This window comes from Tachyglossus aculeatus, chromosome X1 (genome assembly GCF_015852505.1).
Source record: "Tachyglossus aculeatus isolate mTacAcu1 chromosome X1, mTacAcu1.pri, whole genome shotgun sequence".
In the NCBI taxonomy this organism is placed as follows: Eukaryota; Metazoa; Chordata; class Mammalia; order Monotremata; family Tachyglossidae; genus Tachyglossus; species Tachyglossus aculeatus.
In genome coordinates, this window is record NC_052101.1 from 115,397,399 (window position 1) to 115,417,387 (window position 19,989).

At 55.6% G+C, this 19,989-nt stretch overlaps 3 protein-coding genes across 6 annotated transcripts in view; all 3 read right to left on the minus strand.

The window, feature by feature from the left end:
- Nucleotides 1–345: 345 nt before the first annotated feature.
- CX1H19orf67 (chromosome X1 C19orf67 homolog) lies at nucleotides 346–3,743 on the minus strand. The gene is made up of 6 exons (XM_038771774.1): nucleotides 3,085–3,743; nucleotides 2,781–2,970; nucleotides 1,960–2,060; nucleotides 1,642–1,827; nucleotides 849–992; nucleotides 346–584 (listed from the first exon to the last, which is right to left on the minus strand). Exons 1-6 carry the CDS (start codon nucleotides 3,741–3,743, stop codon nucleotides 392–394), a joined length of 1,473 nt encoding a protein of 490 aa, XP_038627702.1. The 3' UTR covers nucleotides 346–391.
- Nucleotides 3,744–3,772: 29 nt separating this feature from the next.
- Nucleotides 3,773–7,394, minus strand: SAMD1 (sterile alpha motif domain containing 1). The gene is made up of 5 exons (XM_038739823.1): nucleotides 6,516–7,394; nucleotides 5,719–6,007; nucleotides 5,275–5,371; nucleotides 5,006–5,117; nucleotides 3,773–4,585 (listed from the first exon to the last, which is right to left on the minus strand). Exons 1-5 carry the CDS (start codon nucleotides 7,392–7,394, stop codon nucleotides 4,427–4,429), a joined length of 1,536 nt encoding a protein of 511 aa, XP_038595751.1. The 3' UTR covers nucleotides 3,773–4,426.
- A 1,998-nt stretch (nucleotides 7,395–9,392) lies between these two features.
- Nucleotides 9,393–19,989, minus strand: part of PRKACA (protein kinase cAMP-activated catalytic subunit alpha) — a 32,552-nt gene continuing 21,955 nt past the window's right edge. For 2 of the 4 annotated variants that reach the window (XM_038772408.1, XM_038772409.1), the window contains exons 2-10: nucleotides 17,095–17,156; nucleotides 15,970–16,098; nucleotides 15,498–15,596; nucleotides 14,915–14,997; nucleotides 13,133–13,259; nucleotides 12,913–13,008; nucleotides 12,325–12,447; nucleotides 11,586–11,750; nucleotides 9,393–11,307 (exon numbers count right to left, since the gene is read on the minus strand). In XM_038772408.1, the coding sequence (XP_038628336.1) occupies nucleotides 11,182–11,307; nucleotides 11,586–11,750; nucleotides 12,325–12,447; nucleotides 12,913–13,008; nucleotides 13,133–13,259; nucleotides 14,915–14,997; nucleotides 15,498–15,596; nucleotides 15,970–16,098; nucleotides 17,095–17,156 (1,010 nt within the window). In that variant the 3' untranslated portion in view covers nucleotides 9,393–11,181. Of the gene's footprint in view, nucleotides 11,308–11,585; nucleotides 11,751–12,324; nucleotides 12,448–12,912; nucleotides 13,009–13,132; nucleotides 13,260–14,914; nucleotides 14,998–15,497; nucleotides 15,597–15,969; nucleotides 16,099–17,094; nucleotides 17,157–18,320; nucleotides 18,340–19,048; nucleotides 19,567–19,989 lie in introns of those variants that run through there. The other 2 variants (XM_038772412.1, XM_038772411.1) reach the window with 2 other exon arrangements.

The following is a 19,989-nucleotide window of genomic DNA, read 5'->3' on the forward strand; positions in this document are numbered from 1 at the left end:
ACCTAGTACCGTGCTTGGCAAAGTGTAGGTGCTTAACAAATACTATTATTATGATGATGATGATGACAATGATGTACATATCTGTAGTTTATATTAAAGTCTGTCTCCCCCTCTACACTGTAAGCTCATTGTGGGCAGGGTATGTGTCTGTTTATTGTTACATCGTACTCTCCCAAGCACATAATACAGTGCTCTGCACACAGTAAGTGCTCAATAAATACGATTGACTGACTGACTGACTGAGTGGTTTCATTCTGGTCTTAGGAGCCTACATCTCCTAGCCTAACCTGACATGTGAGACCACGGAGGGAGGGACGGAGCATGAAACCAGCCAACCCGAGTTAAGAAGATGCATACAGAACACTTCTGGTTTTATTGTACCTAGGAGAAATTAAGACAACGAAACAGGGAGCAGTTGCCGCAGGGGGCGCTTTCTACCTAAGGTGATGGGGGTGAAGTTTACTGCCATATACTGGCCAGTTAGGACTTGCACCAGGAGATTAGTGGCCATTGTATGAGACGGCTCCTCAAAACCAATGGTCAACAGCTGCTGGTAGTCACCAGAAGGCTGAATGCACAGGACCCTATGGAGGCAAAAAAGACTTGGATCAGTGGGGCCCCCACAAATTGGAGAGGGCAGACCACCTCACCGCTCATCACCAAGTGGTGATGCCCCATCCGGCCCACCCCTCCGGTGTAGCGTTTCAAATCCCATGGCCAGGACATATCTCTGCCCTTACTCCCATTTTACCCCAATCCCCAAATTGCCCTTCCCGCCATGGCCTGGCTCTCTACAACATTTTAGTTCCAAGACCACCCCGACCCATATCCTGCCCTACTGTGCTTACCAGGCATAAATGTCTGAAATTTCATTCTTGTCAGGCACTAGAGGCACCCATCGCCCCAAGGACCAGACTTTTCGGTTCCTTGTGCGTTTGCTGGAAGTCTTCTTGCCCTTTTTGGAGCTTGAATCTCGGTAGCAGAGGAAGTAACTGGGGAGTGGGCAAAGAGTTAACACTGATGTCTACCTGCCAGGTGGGGATTGGGGGGAAGGGGGGAGCGGGATGGTTAGAAAGTGGCTTTGCCACTTTCTTTGTTCCAAGGAGGAGGCAGAGGAGCAGCCACAACCACTCTTGCTTGGACTCTCCCCAGTCCCGGGCCTGTCGAGGGGGTGCGGATGGAGAAGTGGGGAGAGTATGCTCCCAGAATGCTCTTTATATCTGTCTGCAGGATGCTTTAGGATGAAAAAGGCTCTGAGCTCACACTGCTCAAGCACAACCACGCAATGGCAAGAAAGTCCAACTGCCGGGATTGCTCAAACCTGCATGGGCAACTGCCAAGTCACCCTGGTGTGTGATGGCCCACCAGTCTGGAATCAAGGTTGTGCCACTGTGTGAAGGGATGGTAACTTGAACATCTATCTCGATTTGGGTGGAGGGTCTTTGCCCACTAAGTTTACTTTGTTGGGGGGGGGGGGGCGGGGGGACGTCCTTGAGTGAGCAATTCACTTACTTTGGTTTGGTTGGGTGGGCCCTTGGATTTTGGTAGAGAGGAGACTTTTAGTGGTTATTTTGTTGGGGTATGTCACGAGTTTAAAAGGCAAGCTTTCGTTTGGAGGGGTGGGAGTGGGGGGAGACTCACTACTCCTCCTGGATTACAGGATTCTTGCTCCCAGGCTGTGGAGTGATCTCTACATTCCAGCGCATCTTCTTGTAGAGGTGGCGGGGGAGGCAGCGGGATGTATAAGGGTTCGGGGTGCAGTAGCGGAAGATGGAGATTTGATGAGAGGCACTGAGTGAGAACTTCCCACAGAAGAAACAGGAGATACTGAGGCAGAAAGAGAGAGCGGGATAAGAGTGGAAGGGAATGGTGACAAGTCTGATCAAAGGAGGAATCCTCTCTCCACCCTTCCTCCTTATCCAAGCCTAAACTTTCTTCCAGTGCCCTCTACCCTTATACCTAAGTGGATTGGTATCCTCCAAAGTGACCAAGTTACTAGTGGCATACAGGATGATCAGCTGCTCCAGCCGCAGTGCCAGCTGTTGAGAGACATCCAGCAGCTGTGGGAGGGAATGTAGGGTGAGAGAAATCTGTTAGTTCAGATGCCCCCTGGGGAGAGGGAAGGACCTTTCTCTCATGGAAGGAGAGAGAGAGAGGAGGACAGGAGGGGAGAGAGGAGTGAGGAGGAGGAAGGGAAGGGGGAGGAGAGAGAGGAGAAGGGACGGGGGAGGAAAGGGGAGGAGGAAGAAGGAGGGGAGCGTGGAGGGAGGGGAGCAATAAGGGAGGAGGGAGGAGGGAGGGGGAGGAGGGAGGAGGGAGGGGAGCAATAAGGGAGGAGGGAGGAGGGAGGGGGAGGAGGGAGGAGGGAGGGGGAGAAGGGGGAGGAAGGAATAAGGAAGGAGGAGGGGGAGGAAGGAAGAGGGGGGAGAGAGGAGACGGGAGGGGGAAGGAGGAGAAGGGGGGAGGGGGGAGGGAAGGTAGGAAGGAGGGGGGAGGGAGGAGGGAGAGAAGGAGGAGGGAGAGGAAGAGGGAAGAGAAGAGGGAGAAGGGAGAGAAGGGAGAGGGAGGAGGGGGAAGAAGCAAGGGGAGCAGGAAGGGAGGAGAAGGGAGAGGGAGAGGGAGGGAGAAGTGAGGGGGAGGGGGCGGGAGGAGAAACGGGGGAGGGAGAATCAGGGGAGTGAGGAGGGGGAAAGGTGTGAGAGAACGAGGGGGGAGGAGGGAGGCGGGAAGGAGGTGAGGGGAGGTAGATGGGTTTGAGCAATCTTACTTCCCCATCTTACCTGTTTGCGAACCGTGGAGGTCAGATTTTTGGGCAGATTTCCGAGCAGATTTCCAGGCAGGTTTCCTAGCAGATTTCCACTGGACTGGCATGACCCTCGGGCAGATGACTCCACAAACTGAAAGAAGGGCTGACACATCTGCAGGAGGGTGGGCACAGCCATGGCCACCTGCTTCTTCTGCATCTTGTCCCTAGGACCGTGCCCCACGTTGTCATGACGAGTGACTCTCCGGCGACCCTCCCTCCCCACCTGTCCCCCCGCCCCCTCCCCCGCCCCCGCCCCGCCCCCACGACCCGCCAAGCACCTCATAAGCAAGTAGCCCTGGAAATCATCGGCCTTCTTGAGCAAGTAGTGGAGCTGGTCCGTAATTGGTTTGAACAGGTTATCCTGAGGCGGGCGGGGCAGGAGGGTGACTTGCCTCCTAGGGGCTTTAACGGCCTTTGACGGGCATTTCCGCTGAGGCTGGGAGGCCCCAGGCTTCTGGGGGGCCTGGGCGGGGATTACTTTGATAGTGGGGGCGATGGCCAGGGTCCCCAGGATCTGGAGCTCCTTGACCCCCGACTGACTCACAACGGAGATGGGAATAGCGCTCCAGCAGCCCTGAAGGCCGGGCGGCCGGTGGCCGGCCCCCTCCACCTCGCACCGACCGATCGGGGCCTTGAAGGCCCTCCGGCTCTTTGGAGAAACGAAAAGGGGCCGCCAGGGCCTAGGCAGCCCCCCGTCCCGGTGGGGGCGTCGCCTCAGGGCCTCATTTGAATAGGAACCTGTGGAGCGGCGGGCGGGGAGGGCGTTACCCTCGCGCCGCAGCCGGTACGCGCGCTCGGCAAGACGCTTCCGTTCCAATTGCCTCAAAATTCCCACGGCTCCGCGAGCCACCGCTTCCCTTACCTCGCTCCCCCCCCCCGCCCCGGCCCCTTTCCCAAGGTACCGAGAGGAGGCGGCCGGAAGCCCCGATTCACACATGGGGGCCCTGAGGGCTTTTTTTTTTTTAACTTTATTTTAAAAAAAAAACAAACCTTCGGCGCAATATTAAAAAGCGACGCGGGAGGCCGGAGCGACAACCGGAACGGGGGTGCGGTGGGGAGCGGGAGAAAAATAAAAAAGAAAGGCAGGAGGGCCCGGGCCACCCCCAGGAGCACCTCAGACAGGCCGAGAGGCCCCGGGGGTGGGGTTTCGGGGAGGGAGGGGAGACCGATTGGAGGGGGAAGGTGTGGGTGGTGCCCTGCCTCCCACCAGAATGAACGCGGAGATACATTCACAAGGTAAAATCCCGGCCGAGGTTGAGGGAAGGGGTGACCCCTTTCTCTGTCTCTCCATGGAGTAGCCGGGGCGGAGAAGGGCTGCAGCGGGTAGACAGGGTAAGGGAGAGGAGAGTTCCTCCTGATGTGAAATTAGTGGTCCGTTCGCCCCCCTCCCCCCTTGGAAAGCAAGGACGTGCGGGATGGAGATCCACGAGACAGACAAGGGGAGGGGTGGGGGACTCAAGAGGGAAATCGGGAAGGGGGAGCAGAATGGGGTGCACGCCCCCTCATTGGAATATTCGTGTTGCAGGGAGGGCCCTTCCCCCTTCAAGAGCTTCCCGGATGAAGGGGGTTCTCCAGGGAGCTTTGGGTCACCTCCCTCGGGGATTGAGTGAGGTTAGGGACTCAACCCAGGAAGCCATCAGGGTCATCATCCTCAAAGTGGCCCTGCTGCAGCACCTTGATATGGTGCTCGTAGATCTTGAGGGCGGGGCCGAGGCGGATGGACAGACCGGTTAGCACGTCCGTGCGCTGCATCAGGAGCAGGGACTTCCCGTCAATCTCCTGTGAGGGAGGGGAGAAAGTAAAGCGCTTTTTCTTTTCTTTCATGGTACTGGTTAAGTGCTTATTTCGTACTAAGCACTGGGGTAGACACAAGACAACCCCCTGTCCCACATGGGACTCACAGTCTAAGGAGGAGGTAGTAGGATTTAATCCCCCCTTTTTCCGATGAGGTGTCTGAGGCCCAGAAGTGAAGTGACTTGCCCAAGGTCACACGACAGACCAGTGGCAGACCCGGGATTAGAACCCAGGTCCCCTGACTCTCAGGCCTGGGCTCTTTCCACCAGGCCTCTCTGCTTCCCTGACAGCTTGGACCCCGACAGGGCCAGGAGGAAGAGCTCTAGTTTTGAGGGAGTCCAGGGCCACTGTCTGGGTCTACAAACCAACGGGATGTATCAGCTCTGAGGGTGCAGGAATTCTCACCTGTTCCTGGAAAGCGGAGGCTTGCTCAGGGAAGCCAGCCTCGGTGAAGTATTCCACCACATCCATCACCGTCCACTCCACAGGGTCCGAAGGCTTCTCCTTCCGCCCGGAGCTGTGGACACTGATTCAGGTCAATTTGGGAGCAGCTGCTCTCTCTTTCGCTCGCTCTCTCTGGCTCTCTCCCTCCCCACATCCCTGGACCCCAGCCATCCCAACCACCATTCAAAGACCAGTCCTTCAGGTCCCCAACCCTCCCACCTCACACTCACGCGCAGCCAAAGGGTGTTCCATCTGCACCAGGCAGGGCCGGCTTCCCAGGAGGCAAAGGCACGGGCGAGGGGGGGTCGGGCCCTGCAGCAGCTGAAGCTGGAAACAAAGAAGGGGGGGGGGGGGAGGGAGGCGGTGAAGGAGTGTCATGCGGAATTCCCAGGTGTCCCTCCCTAACCCATGTCCTCCTCCCCTGTGACCAAGTCTTTACATTCAGTCACATCAGGGGTACCTAGGACAGCACCTAACTCTGGCAGCGGGGTGCCCCTAAACCCCTCTTAGGCCGTACAATACCCCTCACTTCGGGGGGGGCCCCCTTCCTCCCTACTTTCCACTCCTCTTCATTCCTGTGCACATCAGGGTCTTTCCCCAGAGGCACTTTTCAACAGCTGATGGGAGAGTGACCCGATGGGGTCTCTCTGCTACAGATCCCCCAAAGCCCATACCTGATCCCCCTTCTTTCTTCACCACGCCCACTGGGAAGGCCTCCCGAGTGCCATCTCCAGGGGCTAGCCGCTGACCCTCGTCCTGGCCCCTAGGCAGGGTCGGGGGGCTCCAGTCCCTTGGCCGCTCTTTCCTGCTATCCTTGGCCCGCTGTTCAGTCTCCCCATTTAGCTGGCACTGCCTGCTGGAAACCCCATCTCCCTCGGGCACTTCAGAACCCTCAGAGAGGGCGGACACTTCATCCTCATCCTCACTTTCCTCTTTCTCAGGCACTGGCTCTTCCCCAGCTTTCTGTAAGAGGAAGAGAAGGAAAGAGTGTGAGTGGGCCTGGCCCTGACTGACCATGCCTCAGAAGGCGGAACCCAAGGGAAGAGAAGAAAAGAGTGGGAGTGGGCCTAGCTCCGAGCGACCACACGGCCGCTTCTCTGCCACAACGCTCCTCTAGACTGGCCGTGTCCTACGGTTGGGGTACAGAGGGCCTGCAAGCTCCGTTACGCTCTCTTCTCCGATGGTCTAGAGGGGACGGGGGCAGGCCTCCCGGGCCCTCGATGGGCACTGCCCTCGCTTCGGTCGGGGCCGCTCCCCACAAGGGTGCCCCCGGCCTTGAACCCTGGCCCTCGCCTCCTGGCTTCCTGTCCCGCCCTCGCTCTCGGGCCCCCCAAGGGTGGATGATCGCTTTCCTCCCCCACTCCGGGCACGCGGCCGCTTCCGCCCCCTTTCTCTCTCTCTCTCTCTGGCTCTGTCGCTCGCTTCCCTCGTTCCGTCCCCGCCCCGCAGACCCTATGCCTCTCGCACTTACCTTACTTCGGGCCGCTCGGGGATTGGCATTGGCGGCGGCGGCGGCGGCGGCGGGGGCCCGTCCCGGGCGCTCCCCGCGGGACAAGGCGAGGCCTCCGAGGCGGGTCCGCTCCAGGCGGCCCCGGGCCACCGCCTCCTCCTCCAGCAGCCCCTGCACACGGCCGCGAGTTACCCGACCCCCGCTGCTCCCGGCCCCGCCGCCGCCGCTCCCTCCGAGGTAGCGCACTACCTCCCTCAGGCTCACGGGCCGGGCGGCCCCGCCCCGCTGCGCGCTGCCCTCCGGCAGTGGCGCCGGCGGGGTCTCTCGGGCAGCGGCTGGGGGCGGCCGGCGCAGGGCAGGCGGGGGAGCCACCGCGGGCGGGGGCGGAGGGGGAGGGGGGGCGGCCCGTTGGGAACGGGGTGGCGCCCCGCCGAGCGGCGGGGCAGCCGGGGTGCCGGGGGAGGGGGGCGCTGTTGCAGCTGCGGCCGCCCGGGGAGCCCGGGGCGGGGATGCAACCGGTGCAAGCGGCGGCGCGTTGGCGGCGGCGGCGGCGGCGGCGGCTGCAGCGCCCCGGGGGGCGCGCGGCGGGGCGGGCGGGGTGGCGCCCCGGCGCGGGGGCTGCACGCGCGCCGCGTTGCGGTAGGAAATGCTCCCCTTGTAGCTAACCCGGAGCACCGCGCGCTGCTGGATCAGCTTCTCCAGCTCGGCGCGCGTGCGCTCCGGCTCCGGCCCGTGGCGTCGCCGCACCATCCGGCAGATGCGCTCCAGGTCCGGCCGCGCCTTGCGCGAGCGCAGCGAGTCGATGGTGTCCAGGATCCACTCCTGGTAGCGGGGCGACGAGGCCGACGAGGCGGCAGTTGCCGCCGTCTCCGGCGGGGGCAGGGCCGGGGGCCCCGCCATGCCTCCCGCCCGGCCCGGCTGCACCGTGCGCGCCGCCTCCCTCCCAGCGCGACGCCCCCCCCCCCCGCCCCGAACCCAACACTCCGCTTTCCTCCCCTCCCTTCGCCGCTGCCCGCCTCCTCCTCCTCCTTTTCCCCCTCCCCCCCCGGCCCCCCGGGGGGCGCAGCGCCTCGGTGGAGCAGCGGCGGCGCTGCTGTTTCTTTGAAAAAGAAAAAAAAAAAGGAAAGAAAAGAGGAAAAAAACGCGCACACATACACACTCACACAGGCAGGCACGCACGCACACATACACATGCACAAAAAAAGCTCCTCCGGAGCGCGCTCGAGTCCCGGAGATGGGAGGTGGGGGGAGCGCGAGCTCCTCCCCGCCGCCGCCGCCGCCGCCGCCGCCGCACGCGCCGCCCGCCCCGCGGCCGGGACACTTCGGCCCCCCTTCCCCCTCACCCCCACGCGCCCGCTTTTAAGGTGGAGCCCGGGCCCAGCACAGCGCGCGCCCACCCCCCGCCGCCCTCCATTCCTTCCCTTTTCCCTCTCCCTTTCCCCAACTCCCGCGCGCTTTTTAAGGAGGCGCCGCGGAGTTGGCGCCGAGGCGGGGGCGGGAATGGGGAGGGGGGAAGCGAGGCAGTGGGGGGGGGGGGGGGCGGGGGCGGGGCGGCGGCGGCGTTCTCCTTCCACTATTGGGTACGGAACCCAGACGTCCTGCCGCCCAGCCCCCCTCCACCTCTCCGTCCTCGTTAGGCACGGAACTGCACTCAGCACTAACGATGGGCGAGTGAAGCGTCCTGCTTCCTGGCCTTACTTTTTGGCTGCACAAGCCCACGAATGCCGCCGGACCTGGGAGGAGGATCCTGAAACCCCGGCATCCTGTGTCTTCTCTCCACCCCACCTTCGCTCTAAAACCCTGACGCCCGACACCTAACTTTCTCCATTCCCTCAGATGAAGGAACGTAACCCCATCCACAAGGCCGCTTTTAAACTCTCCCTGTACAAAAAGCATTACTCTTAGTATTATTACATACGGCGCCACTCCCCCCACCTTTGGAGCACACCTCCGTCAAGAGTTCTTCCCTAAATCCTTTATTTTTCCCTATCCTTTTAGACTGTGAGCCCACTGTTGGGTAGGGACTGTCTCTATATGTTGCCAATTTGCACTTCCCAAGCGCGTAGTACAGTGCTCTGCACATAGTAATTGCTCAATAAATACGATTGATGATGATGATCCGCCCTCCTCTCTGTGTCACCTAAGCACTTGGATGGGTAGTCCTTGAAGCACTCAAGTCCACATCCTTAGACGCTATAATTTTCCCTACCTGAAGACATTTTAATTTGGTTTCCCCCTGTAGGCTGCAAGCTCCTCATTATTAGGGATCATGTCTACCGACTGTGCTACACTGCGCTTTCCCAAGGCCTGGAGACAGTGCTCTGTATACAGTAAATGCTCCACGAACACCATCGATTGACTCATTGATGGTGGTACTTGAGTACTTTACCTGTGTAGAGCACTGTACTGAGCGCTCGGAAGAGGACAATAGACTTCGTAGTCACACGCCCTACCCTGAACTTCCAACCCGAGGGGAAAGGCGGCAAGAAGACATCTTTCCAAACCTCCGTATAACTTAGTTACCCACCTTTCGGATCCACGTCCCTGTAAACGCTCCCCCCGTTTGCCGGGTCCTTATCCTTACTCCCCAAATCCCATCGCCAATCAATGGTATCTATTGAATGTCTATCGCCTAACTCCTCAGAGTTCTCGGGGTGAAGGTGGAACGACACTCTCTTCAGTTGCCTCTTCCACTCTGGGCAAAGGGTTTGGAGCAGTGGTTAGATCAGGAAAGTTGGTTGGGGGGACAGCTGCGTCCTATTTGGATATCTAGGAAGGAAACTCACCATTTTTTTTTCCTCCATCAGGTATGAAATTTCAAATGCTCGTCGGCCGCTCTCCCTTCTCTCTCCCCCTCACTACTTCAGGGATATATGGCGAGGTGGAGAAGACAAGACCTTTTTTTTTTTAAACAAAACTTTATTGGTAATTGTTTTCAAATATGTTTACAACAAAGCACACCGTTAAAGAGAAAGTCGTTTCCATGAAACAAATTTCTTCTCATCACACAGGTTTAAACTCCTGGGATTGCCCCCCCCCGCCCCCCTTTCCACAAGCCTGAGAGATCCTTCTGGGTTGGGTGCAAACTGCTAGGTGTGAGGGCAGGGGTGCCCCAAAAAGCAAGGAGGTGGGTAGGGGGAAAAGAGGTGGTGTTGCTCCCCTACTATTTCCTTAGTTACTTACTAGAAAGAGGAAAAACATTCTTATTCCTAAATCAGATATCTAAACAGGTTTATGAGGAAGGTGATTGACAGCTGTCAAACTGGGGGAAAGCCAATGGCAGAATAAAACGGGTGCTCCCGGTGCAAATGGAAGCAGTCTGATTTAGATCTCCCCCAATTCTGAAAGCAGATTCCAGGGTTAACTGGACCTCCTTTGATCTTTCTCTCTTTTTTTGCGGGGGGGCACACTCCCCAGGACACAAACCCCACCAGGTGATGGGAGATATGAAACTGGGATTTAAAACTTTACAGATAAGAATAACGGATAAAATTAAGGGGGCAGGGCTGAGAGGGAGGGAAGGCGGGAGGCTGAGGAGTTCCAAAGTTGAGGGCTGAATTGTCCCCAGGAATCAGAGTTCCCACAGAGAGGAAGGCCTCCCCACCATGGGGGAGGAAAGGGACTCCTTACTTTGTGGGGATCCTAAGTCAAATACCCCAAGAGGCAGTACTATCTATACAGACTAAGCCCTGGGGGCTGATGTCCACAAGGGAGGGAGGTTTAAGATGATGGGATTGGGAATCCTGGAGGAGATCAATGATCTTCAAAACATGGCAGGGAATCCATGAGTATCCATGCCTGGATACTCAGGGTATCCAGTTGTTTCAACAGCCTCTTAGCTCCAATCAGCGGCTGATGCTTCCCTACTCCTAGGTTTTAGAGGAGACCCTGGGGCTCAGGGTTCACAAGTTAAAATCCTCCAGGGATTCCTTCCCCTACCTCTTCCTCCACCTCAGGCTGATCCGGCCACATTAAAACATTTTTTTTTTTTTTTTGGGGGGGGGGGGATGAGGATGGAACACATGGAAGGAAGGAGGTGTAACTTAAATAACACTTTAAATTGTTTAAAAAAATATAAAGGCGCCACCAAAAACCTATCTAAAATTGTTTTCTTTCCCCAGGAAGATGGGTTTTGCTTTTTTGCCCTTGTTGTCCCCAGAGGATGGGGGGAGGGGGAAGGAAGACTGGGTAAAGCATTAGAAGCTGTAGAATTCCCAGAGAAGAGTTGCCTCTGTCATTTGCTGTCCAGTGCTGGTGGGACCGTTGGGAGGAAGGAGAAGATGGGCTATGTAGATAAAGACAATTCTGGTCCCTTATACAAGGAAAAGAAAAAAAAAAACCACAGAAAGCTAGATTTTTTGAGACAGGGTCTAATTTGGGGCTTAGAAGTTGGGAAACTGATTTAAAACTGGCACGTGACTGGATGAAAGAGAGGAGCAGGAAGACTGCTCTCCAGCAAAGACGGAAGGGAAAGAAAGCCACTGCAAAAAGAAAGCAGTAGGATACTGGGAATGGGGCTAGAGGTGGAGGAGGGATCTTTGAGGTACATAAATTCCCCCTCCTTTCCCCATTCCAGGTCTCAGTCTCCCACTACTACCTGAGGAAAAAAACAAAAAGCAAGGAACTCTCTGGAGCTTTCCCAATCTAGCCCCCCTCCCCACAAAGCAAAACCTCCCCTGGGGCACCCCTAGAACTCGGCAAACTCCTTGGCGCATTTCTCAGAAATGGAGACCCGGATCTCCTCCTCCTCGTAGTCATCAAAGTTGCTCGTATCACCCGGTCCTTTGCACTTCGGTATAAATGGAGCTTCCACCTGGGGAGTGGCCGGAAGAAAAGAAATTCAGTCGCAAAGATAGAGCGGGGCCCTCTTCTCACTTCCCAATTTCCCCCTATTGAGCAGCACTAAAACTCCTTCCCCCATCTCTGATATCTGGCCAGCTTCCTGGCTTGCCCCCTGCCTCTACCCCTCCTATTTTTCTTTCCCCTCACAGTACTTCCCACTATCACCCCAAGTCATTTACTTTTCTTCCTCTAGCTCCCAAATTCAGCCTCTTTATTCTTCCCACCCCAGTTCTAGCCCAGGCAGCCCACCTTCCTTTGGTAAATGGCAATCCAGTCAGTGGTGAGGAACCACTTGTGGGTTTTGATGTCGCTGACACCGTTCTTGAGGTTCCCAAAGCGCTTGGTGAGGTCCACCTGCAGCAGGTTCCGGAGGAGGTCCTTCAAGTCTGAGCTGAAGTGGGAGGGGAACCGCACCTGCAAAGTTGGGGAAATGGGGTGGTCCAAGACTGTCTGGGTGCCTGAGCACCCCATAAATATTTTGAATGCTTGCCTCCCCCATTACAGTGTGAGCTCCTTGGAAGTAGGGAACTTGTCACTTCTTTCTGCTGCATCAAAGGTATTTACTGAGTGCACAGCTCTGTACTAAGCGCCTGGGAGAGTACAATACAACTGAATTGGCAGACACATCCCCTGCCCTCGAGGGGGAAACAACTATTAATATAAATTGATAATAAATAATTTAAAGAGCTGTACATAACTGCGTCAGGGTTGAGGGTGGGTTGACGATCAGATGCTCAAAGGTCACAGATCCAAGGGCACTATTATGTACTTTCTGTACTTTCCAAACATCTTGCACAGGGCCCCGTACCACGAGAGAACTCAAACGCTACCGCTACTACTGACACCCCTCCTCCTCCACCCTCCTGACCAGGAACATGATCCATTAGCACGCACAGAGGCGCTGGATCCAGGCCTCCTGGATTCCCAAAAGCCAGGGACGAAAACCAAAGAGCCCACCATGGGGAGGCTGAAAGCCCACTCTCCTCACCTTCCCGGAGACAATCTTCTCATAGATCTGGATAGGCTGGTCGGCAAAGAAGGGGGGATAGCCAGCAACCATCTCATAGATCAGGACCCCCAAGGCCCACCAGTCCACAGCTTTATTGTAGCCCTGGAATAACAGAGTTAGGGGGTAGAAAGAGTGTCAAAGCAGACAGTTGGTTAAAGGTAATAATACTAATAAATAATAGCGATAGTGGTCTTTGTTAAGCACTTACTATGTGCCAAGCACCGCACTAAGCACTGAGGTAGGTATGAGATGATTAGGCCCCACAAGGGGCTGGCTCACATTTTAAGAAAGGGGGAGAAGATCCCCATTCTGCAGATGAGGGAACTGAGGCACAGAGAAATGAAGTGACTTGTCCAAAGTCACACAGTAGACAAGCGGCAGAGCTGGGAGTAGAACCCAGGTCCTCTGACTCCCAGGCCTGGGCTCTTTCAACTAGGCCACATTGCTTTGACGTGTGGGCAGAGGGCAAAGGAGGTGCCAGGGACGGTGGTTTTTAGAAAGGGGGCAAGAAACAGGGCAGCCGGGGAGAGAACTCGAGAAGGGGGATGGGGGTTTCCCAGTACTCGCCTTGCTCAGGATGATCTCAGGGGCCAGGTACTCCGGGGTACCACAGAGGGTCCAGGTTCGGCCTTTCACACGTTTGGCAAAACCAAAGTCCGTCACCTGTAGCCACGAGTAATAGGTACAGTCAAGGGTCGGCTGGGCGGGCCCAAGGAGGTACGGAAAGAGTCAAGGTACTTCCAACCCTGTGGATGCCACAAAGGGATGACAAGAGCCCAGGGGGTACCTCAATATAGCCCTGCTGGTCAATGAGGATATTCTCAGGCTTCAGGTCTCGGTAGATGAGGTCCAGCGAGTGCAGGTACTCAAAAGTCAGGACGATCTGAGCTGCGTAGAAGCGGGCATGTGGCTCACTGTTGGGGAAGAAGGGCATGGGGAATTATGGATGATCTCACAACCAAAAACCAGATGGGCCGCACTTTACAAACACTGCCCCCTCCACCCTTCTTTTTTTAATATATTTGTTCAGCACTTACTAGTCCCAAGCACTGTATTAAGCACTGGAGTAGAAACAAGATCATCAGGCTGGACAAAATCCATGTCCCACCTGGGGCTCACGGTCTTAATCCCCATTTTACAGGTGAGGTAACTGAGGCACAGAGAAGTTAAGTGACTTGCCCAAGGTCACACATCAGACAAGTGGCAGAGCCGGGATTGAAACTCACTCCCAGGTCCGTGCTCTTTCAGCAAAGCGACGCTGCCTTTTTTTTTTTTAAATGGTATTTGTTAAGCACCATGTGCCAGGCACTGTACTAAGCGCTGGTGTACAGACAAGCTAATCAAGTTGGACACGGTCCATGTCCCACACTGGGCTCCACAACCTTAATCCTCATTTTACAGATGAGGTAACTGAGGCCCAGATAAGTGAAGTGATTTGTCCAAAGTCACACAGCAGACAAGCGGCGGAGCTGGGATTAGAACCCAGGTCCTTCTGACTCCTAGGCCCTTGCTCTATCCACCAGGCCACGCTGCTTCTACCCAATCTCCAGGTCAAGCTGGCAATTTTTACTGCACAATATGCCCTCACCACCCCTTTGAAAGAGACTCCCAAGCTCTCAAAATTCCGACCCCTGCCACCCCAGTACTCCAAATGCTCGGCCCTACTTAGAAACTGACTGCTCGATGGGGAGTTGGGCATTTTTCGGGGGGAAAAAACAAATCTAGAAACTCATGTTCATAGTAGAGAAGCAGCATGGCCTAGTGGATAGAGCATGGGCCTGGGAGTCAGAAGGACCTGAGTTTTAATCCGAGCTCTGCTACTTGCCCGCTGGGTGACCTTGGGCAAGTCATTTCACTTCTCTGTGCCTCAGTAACCTCAACTGTAAAATGGGGATTAACACTGTGAGCCCCGGGTAGGACAAGGACTGTGTCCTAATTACCTCGTGTCTACCCCAGCACTTAGAACAGTGCCCGGCACATAGTAAGTGCATAAGAACACTGCTTGGCACATAGTAAGCGCTTAACAAATACCATCATTATTATTAATAATAAATACCATAAAAATTATTCCAATATTCTATCCATAATTTTTTCCACTGCAATTTGTGCCCTACAGAAATACACATGTCCTTGTCTGACCACAGCAGCCTGGAAGTGTACTGGTCCCAGACAACATGAGACAGAATCTCCCTCCCAGCCTCCCCCACTTCAAACAAACAAAAAAAGAGCAGCAGAAGAAAAGCGGTTGAGTGAAGTTCAATATACAAATCGAGCTGAAAATGCAATAGACAATGATGTCCTGTGATGGAATAATCATCATCAATCTCCTACAGCATAATCAATTCCCTTGCTGAAAAGAAGGCAAAGCATTGGGTTGTGGAAATTTCAAAGTAAGTTCAAAACATTCTGAAATGTTTATTATAACAAGTTTATCCTTATTTGAAATGTTATATTAGTTCACTGGCGGCAAGACTAGTGCAACGGGCAGGAAGATGATAAATCAACCTCCGACCCTGTTAGAAATTCACACTGCGGGAGTAGAGGGTGGGTAGGGAAGGGAAATTCTTACCTGAACCGTCCAATCCGGCGAAGGTGGGAGAACATCTCTCCACCAGGGACAAACTCCATCACCATGTACAGGTTTGAGTTGTCCTATAAGGGTCACAGAGCAGATCAGAACCTTGCCCCCTCACCCAACTACCCTAAAAGGCACCTTTGATCCTCTCTCCTCCATGGAAACTGGTGGGCCAGAACCTCTGAATTGCTGGCTCTCCTGTCTCCATATGTGCCCCTGGCCCTAACGTGCCTCAGTCCTCCCCGCCACACCCAATCTGCTTAAAGTGACACGGCACCCAGTCCCTGTAGGCAAGGTCTCCTTCGATGAAAGGGATCTGCCAACAATTGACCTAATGAATACTAATGTAAATTGTTAGTAATTGACTGATCTTCCCAGGCAGGAGGGAACATGTCTCAGTGTGGTTAAGTGAGGAACCCATCCGATCCAGCCCACTTCCTTGGCTCTGGTCTCTGAGGAGGGAGGAACGGGCAACTGGTGCCGTCGCTGACCTCCTCCCTGGGATCTTTCTTTTCTGGATTTCTAGCGGCTGGAGAGTCTACCTCTCGGCTCCCATCCCTGCCGAGGGCCCCAGTACCTTGAAGGAATACTCTAGACAGACAAGGAATGGAAAGTGAACAGCCTGTAGAATGCGCTTCTCATTCAGGGTATGTTCAATCTGTTTGAGCTTCACCACCTGTGCATTGGGGGGGGGGGAAGGGGGGGGCAGAAGGAAGTGAAAAAGCAAAGGAATATGTAGTCGCTGGATGGGGTGGGGATGCCCACCCTACCTGCAGTCAGGGAGAGATGGGCAGAATCTGGTTGCTCTCAGCTCAGTGGAGTAAGAGACAGATCCCAGATCTCATCTTCCTCCTTGGCCCGCCCAGTCAGACATGAGAGTTCTGTTCTGGGGGAGATGCCAGGACAAACTTGGGTCTTATTTCCTCCCGGGTATTTGCCGGGGAGCCATCGCTCCATCTCAGGGTCTAACCCGTTTGGGATGCGGGGACCCTGGGGATGGACGTTGGGGGGGGGGGGGGCGGGGAGGGGGGCCCAGCATCACTGCTCACCTTCTGTTTATCGAGGATTTTCATGGCAAAGTGGTTCCCAGTCTCCTTGTGCTTCACTAACATCACCCTACCAAACGAGCCTGTCCCCAGGGTCTTGATACGTTCAAACTGATCCAAATGGGCCGTGTTCTGCAGGGGGAGGGCAGAGAGATCCCAACTATTCCTACCTCGTTCTCCCCACCCCACCCCCGCCATCCCCTGCACCCCAAAGGCTCACATCCTTGCCTCTTCTCCCCAGTCTACGGACCCTCCGCGCTTTAGGAGCCTCGACTGAAAGTGGTATGCCTTTCCTTACCACCAGAGCGGGGGGGTCTGCTCCAGCCTTTGTCGGAGAGTGGCTGGAAATATGTGTGGGGGGGGGGGGGGAGAGAAGACGGCAGAGGAGAGCACATTCCACGGGAGGATATGGACGGGAAGGCATCTGGACCCGGCACTGGGTCCAGGAGGCTCCTGGAAGCAGCGTGGGGGGGGGGGGGGAGGGGGGGGGCACCCAGCAAAGGGGAAGCAGCGTGGCCTTGTGGAAAGGGCTGACCTGGGTTCTGATCCCGGCGCTGCCAAATGTTTGCTGTGTGACCTTGGGCAAGTCACTTAACTTCTCTGAGCCTCAGGTCTCCCGTTCTCTGTCCTACTTAGACTGTGAGCCCCACGAGGGACAGGGGCGGTGTCCAACCTAATTCACCTGCATCTTCCAGCGCTTAGAACGGTGCTTGGCACATAGTAAGCACTTAACACATACCATCATCATCATTATTATATTACCCCGGTGCTTAGAACAGTATTTGACTCATTGTAAGCACATAAATACCATTTTTTTAAAAAAATCTAGGCTCCTTGCCAGGGTTGGCAGCAAAGACAGCGGGGGGATTTAAACTTTTCCCTCTGGATCAGGGTACACAGAGGATGAGGAAGTGAAACTGACCCAAAATACAGTGAACTGATTAGGCTGTTGCCTCCACTGATGCTATCACGTCTCTTCTGCCTCCCTCCTCCACTCCCCCCAATTCCAGTGACAGTAGAGAGAGTTTAGACTTCCTCTGTGGACAGCTGATGATTTCCAGCCCCCACCATACTTCAGACACTCAGCCTTGCACCTAAGGTCCCAGAGATGGGGGGGGGGGCGGGTACCTGAGATGGATTTTCCCATTTCCGAAGGAAGTCTTCTTTGGCTTTGGCTAGGAACTCCTTCACTGGAATGAGAAGAAAACATAGTTAGGAAACTACAAGATTCATAAGGGGCAAAATGAAGGAGGGTGAAAGAGAACAGAGCCGAAGGAGTCCACATTCCCAGTCAGAGATGGAAGGGCAAGGCGTGGGGAGGCTGAGCTTCTACGCAGAAGACAGAGACAGACTAGATCATAAGGGAGAATGGGGAAGCATTCAGGAGAGGGTGCTGGACACCCGGGTGACTGCATCCTTCCTGGTGGCTGGATAACCGTTTGGTCAGAGCCAAAGGTCATAGCTGCCATTCCAGCAGGGATGCAGAGTCTCTGGAGGGAACCCAGCCTGGACACATCCCCTGCCACACAGGCAGAGCTAGAGGTTGGGAAGCAGAATCGGGGCGGGGGTGGGGGGAATTGGAGCCACTGGACAGAGTGGCTACCTCGGGGCTCTGGCTTGCATTCTGTGGGTGCTGAAGCAGGCCATGGTATTTATAGCCTCAGGATTTAGCTGTTTGATCCGGCCCTCATTCTTTAAAGGATCCTGGCCCTTGGATGGTCCCTGTGTTCCATCAGCCCCTTCCACCCACCGCTGTTCTATTCTGTTCTGTTCCAATGATTTTAGGCCCTGCCCTTGGGGGGTGGACTCTTTCACCCTACAGGTTTTGTCATTTCTGACCCAAAGGCTCCTTCCACCTCCAACTCCTAGCTCTCTTGTTCACTGTCGTCCATCCCCACCACCCACTCTCCACATGCCACTCCACTATTCTTCAGTCAGGGTGAGGAGAGCACATGGCAGGGGCAGTGATGAAGCAAGAGGGCAAAGCGGCCGTGAGGGAGGGATACCTGCAAAATCACAAGGGGAAATGAAGGAGCATGTTGGCGTTTCAGAAAAATGGCTCCTTCCAACAGAGGTGGAGTGAGGAACCTACTCTGTGAGGGAACTGAGGGCTGGATCAGAGTGAGAGAGAAGTTCAGGTGCTGGGAAGATCAACTGATCCTTGGAATGAAACCTAAGAGTCCCCCTCTTCCATTGGACTGTCCAGAGGGCAAGAAATGGGACCAGCACCCATTAAGCTGGAGTCTCTACCACCCCACAAATTTCCAGCCAAGGGGAGGAGGTGGGATGTTTCAGGCTTCAGGAATGGGGTAAACTCGGGAGGTCCAAGAACCTTCTTCCCAGACTCGACTCACTGTGCGAGGTCCAGGAGACTGGACTTTTGAGATCAATCCGGGTCCACTCTTTAGCCTCAGGGCCTGGGGAAACAGTCCACCCACCACAGCAGCGCCATCCCCCGCTCCCGACCGAGGAGGAGAACCGGACTTAGCTTTGTTCCTGTGGCTCAGCTTTCCTCCTGCACACCCTGCCAGGATTGCCGGCTCTCTGGACCCGCCCCCCCTTCCCCCCAACCGCCTCAAAGGGTCTGAGCCTGGGAGAAAACTTTCCTCCCTACCCCAGCGCTTAGCACAGGCTGGGCACTTAAGCCTGCTTGAGGAGAGAGGGGAGAATGGAACTCACCCCCCCCACCCCCCCCCCGAAATAATCCTGATCCCCAGTAGCTTGAGAAAGGCTCAGAGGCCAAGGGGGACTGGGGGAAGGGGTTGAGGGGGTAGGCAGGGGAGAGAAATGGTGGCAGTGGATCTGTCTGAACAATAGATAAGAGGGAAAGAAGAGCGAGAGATGCAAACAGGCAGGAGCTTTAAATAGATTCAGGCAGCAGCCGTGGATTTCTCCTGATCCAACCCTGCAGCCGGCAATATGCCGGGGTCAGAGATGGAATCTGGAAGCTGGGGGATAGGATGGTGACAGAGCAAGCTGGAGAGACGATGAAAAAACCTGTCAAATCAAAAAGCATCCACCCCCACATAGGTAGGAGGTGGGAGAGGCGTTGTCAGAAACACCCAGAGGGCCCCAAACCCACCTCTGCTTTCTGCTTCCTGGGGGGCATGCGCCCCAGTGGTGGAGGGATCCAGGGCCTCCTCCCTCTAAAAGGAACAATCCGAGAGGGAAAGGAGAAGGTTCCGGTGTTCGCCGTGGATCCTTTCACTGGAGGACCAGGGGCGATCCGGAAAGGAAAGCCTGGAGCTAAAGATGCTGGCTTATGGCTTGGGACCCCCAAGGGTGCGGCTCAGGTAGCCGATGAAGCGGAGAGTCAGGTGAGTCCAGAGGAAGAGTTGCAGCCACAGCTGGAAGGTCGTCTCTGAAGCCCCCACTTGGTCCCTCGACTCCATGCCCCGCTGGATCTCTCTGGGATTCTTTTGGTGGGGGAGGTCCCAAGAATTGGGAAGGAGATGAGATAGGCAGAGAGATGGGAGCAGTGGTGTCAGTGGGGAGAGACTGGGGGAGGGAGAGGAGGAGCTGGTTGCCAAGGCAGCACTTAAAGGTACCTGTTCCTTGCCTGGCAACTGTTCTAAGAGTAACAGCTCAACCCCCAGGGGAGCCCCCGCGTGGTTTTTCATAGGGGCAAATGAGGAACCAGGGGAGGAAATATCCAACTGCTTTGTTTCTTCTTTTTTGATGCTATGTGTGAAGCGCTATACGGCAGGCACTGTACTCAGCGCTGGGGTAGCCTCAAACTGATCAGGTTGGACAGAGTCCCTGTCCCACATAGGGCTCACAGTTTTAATCCCCTTTTTTTAGATGAGGTAAACTGAGGCCCAGAGAAGTTAATCGACTTGCCCAAAGTCGTACAGCAGGCACATGGCGGAGCTGAGATTAGAGTCCCGGTCCCTCACTCTCAGAGCCGTGCTCTATCCACGAGGTCATGCTGCTTTGCTCTCTCTTCTTCCCCAGATTCCAAGACAATCCGGAGCTGAGGGCCAGCTTCTGGGTCCAGGGGAATCCCGGTTCCACAGCTCCCAG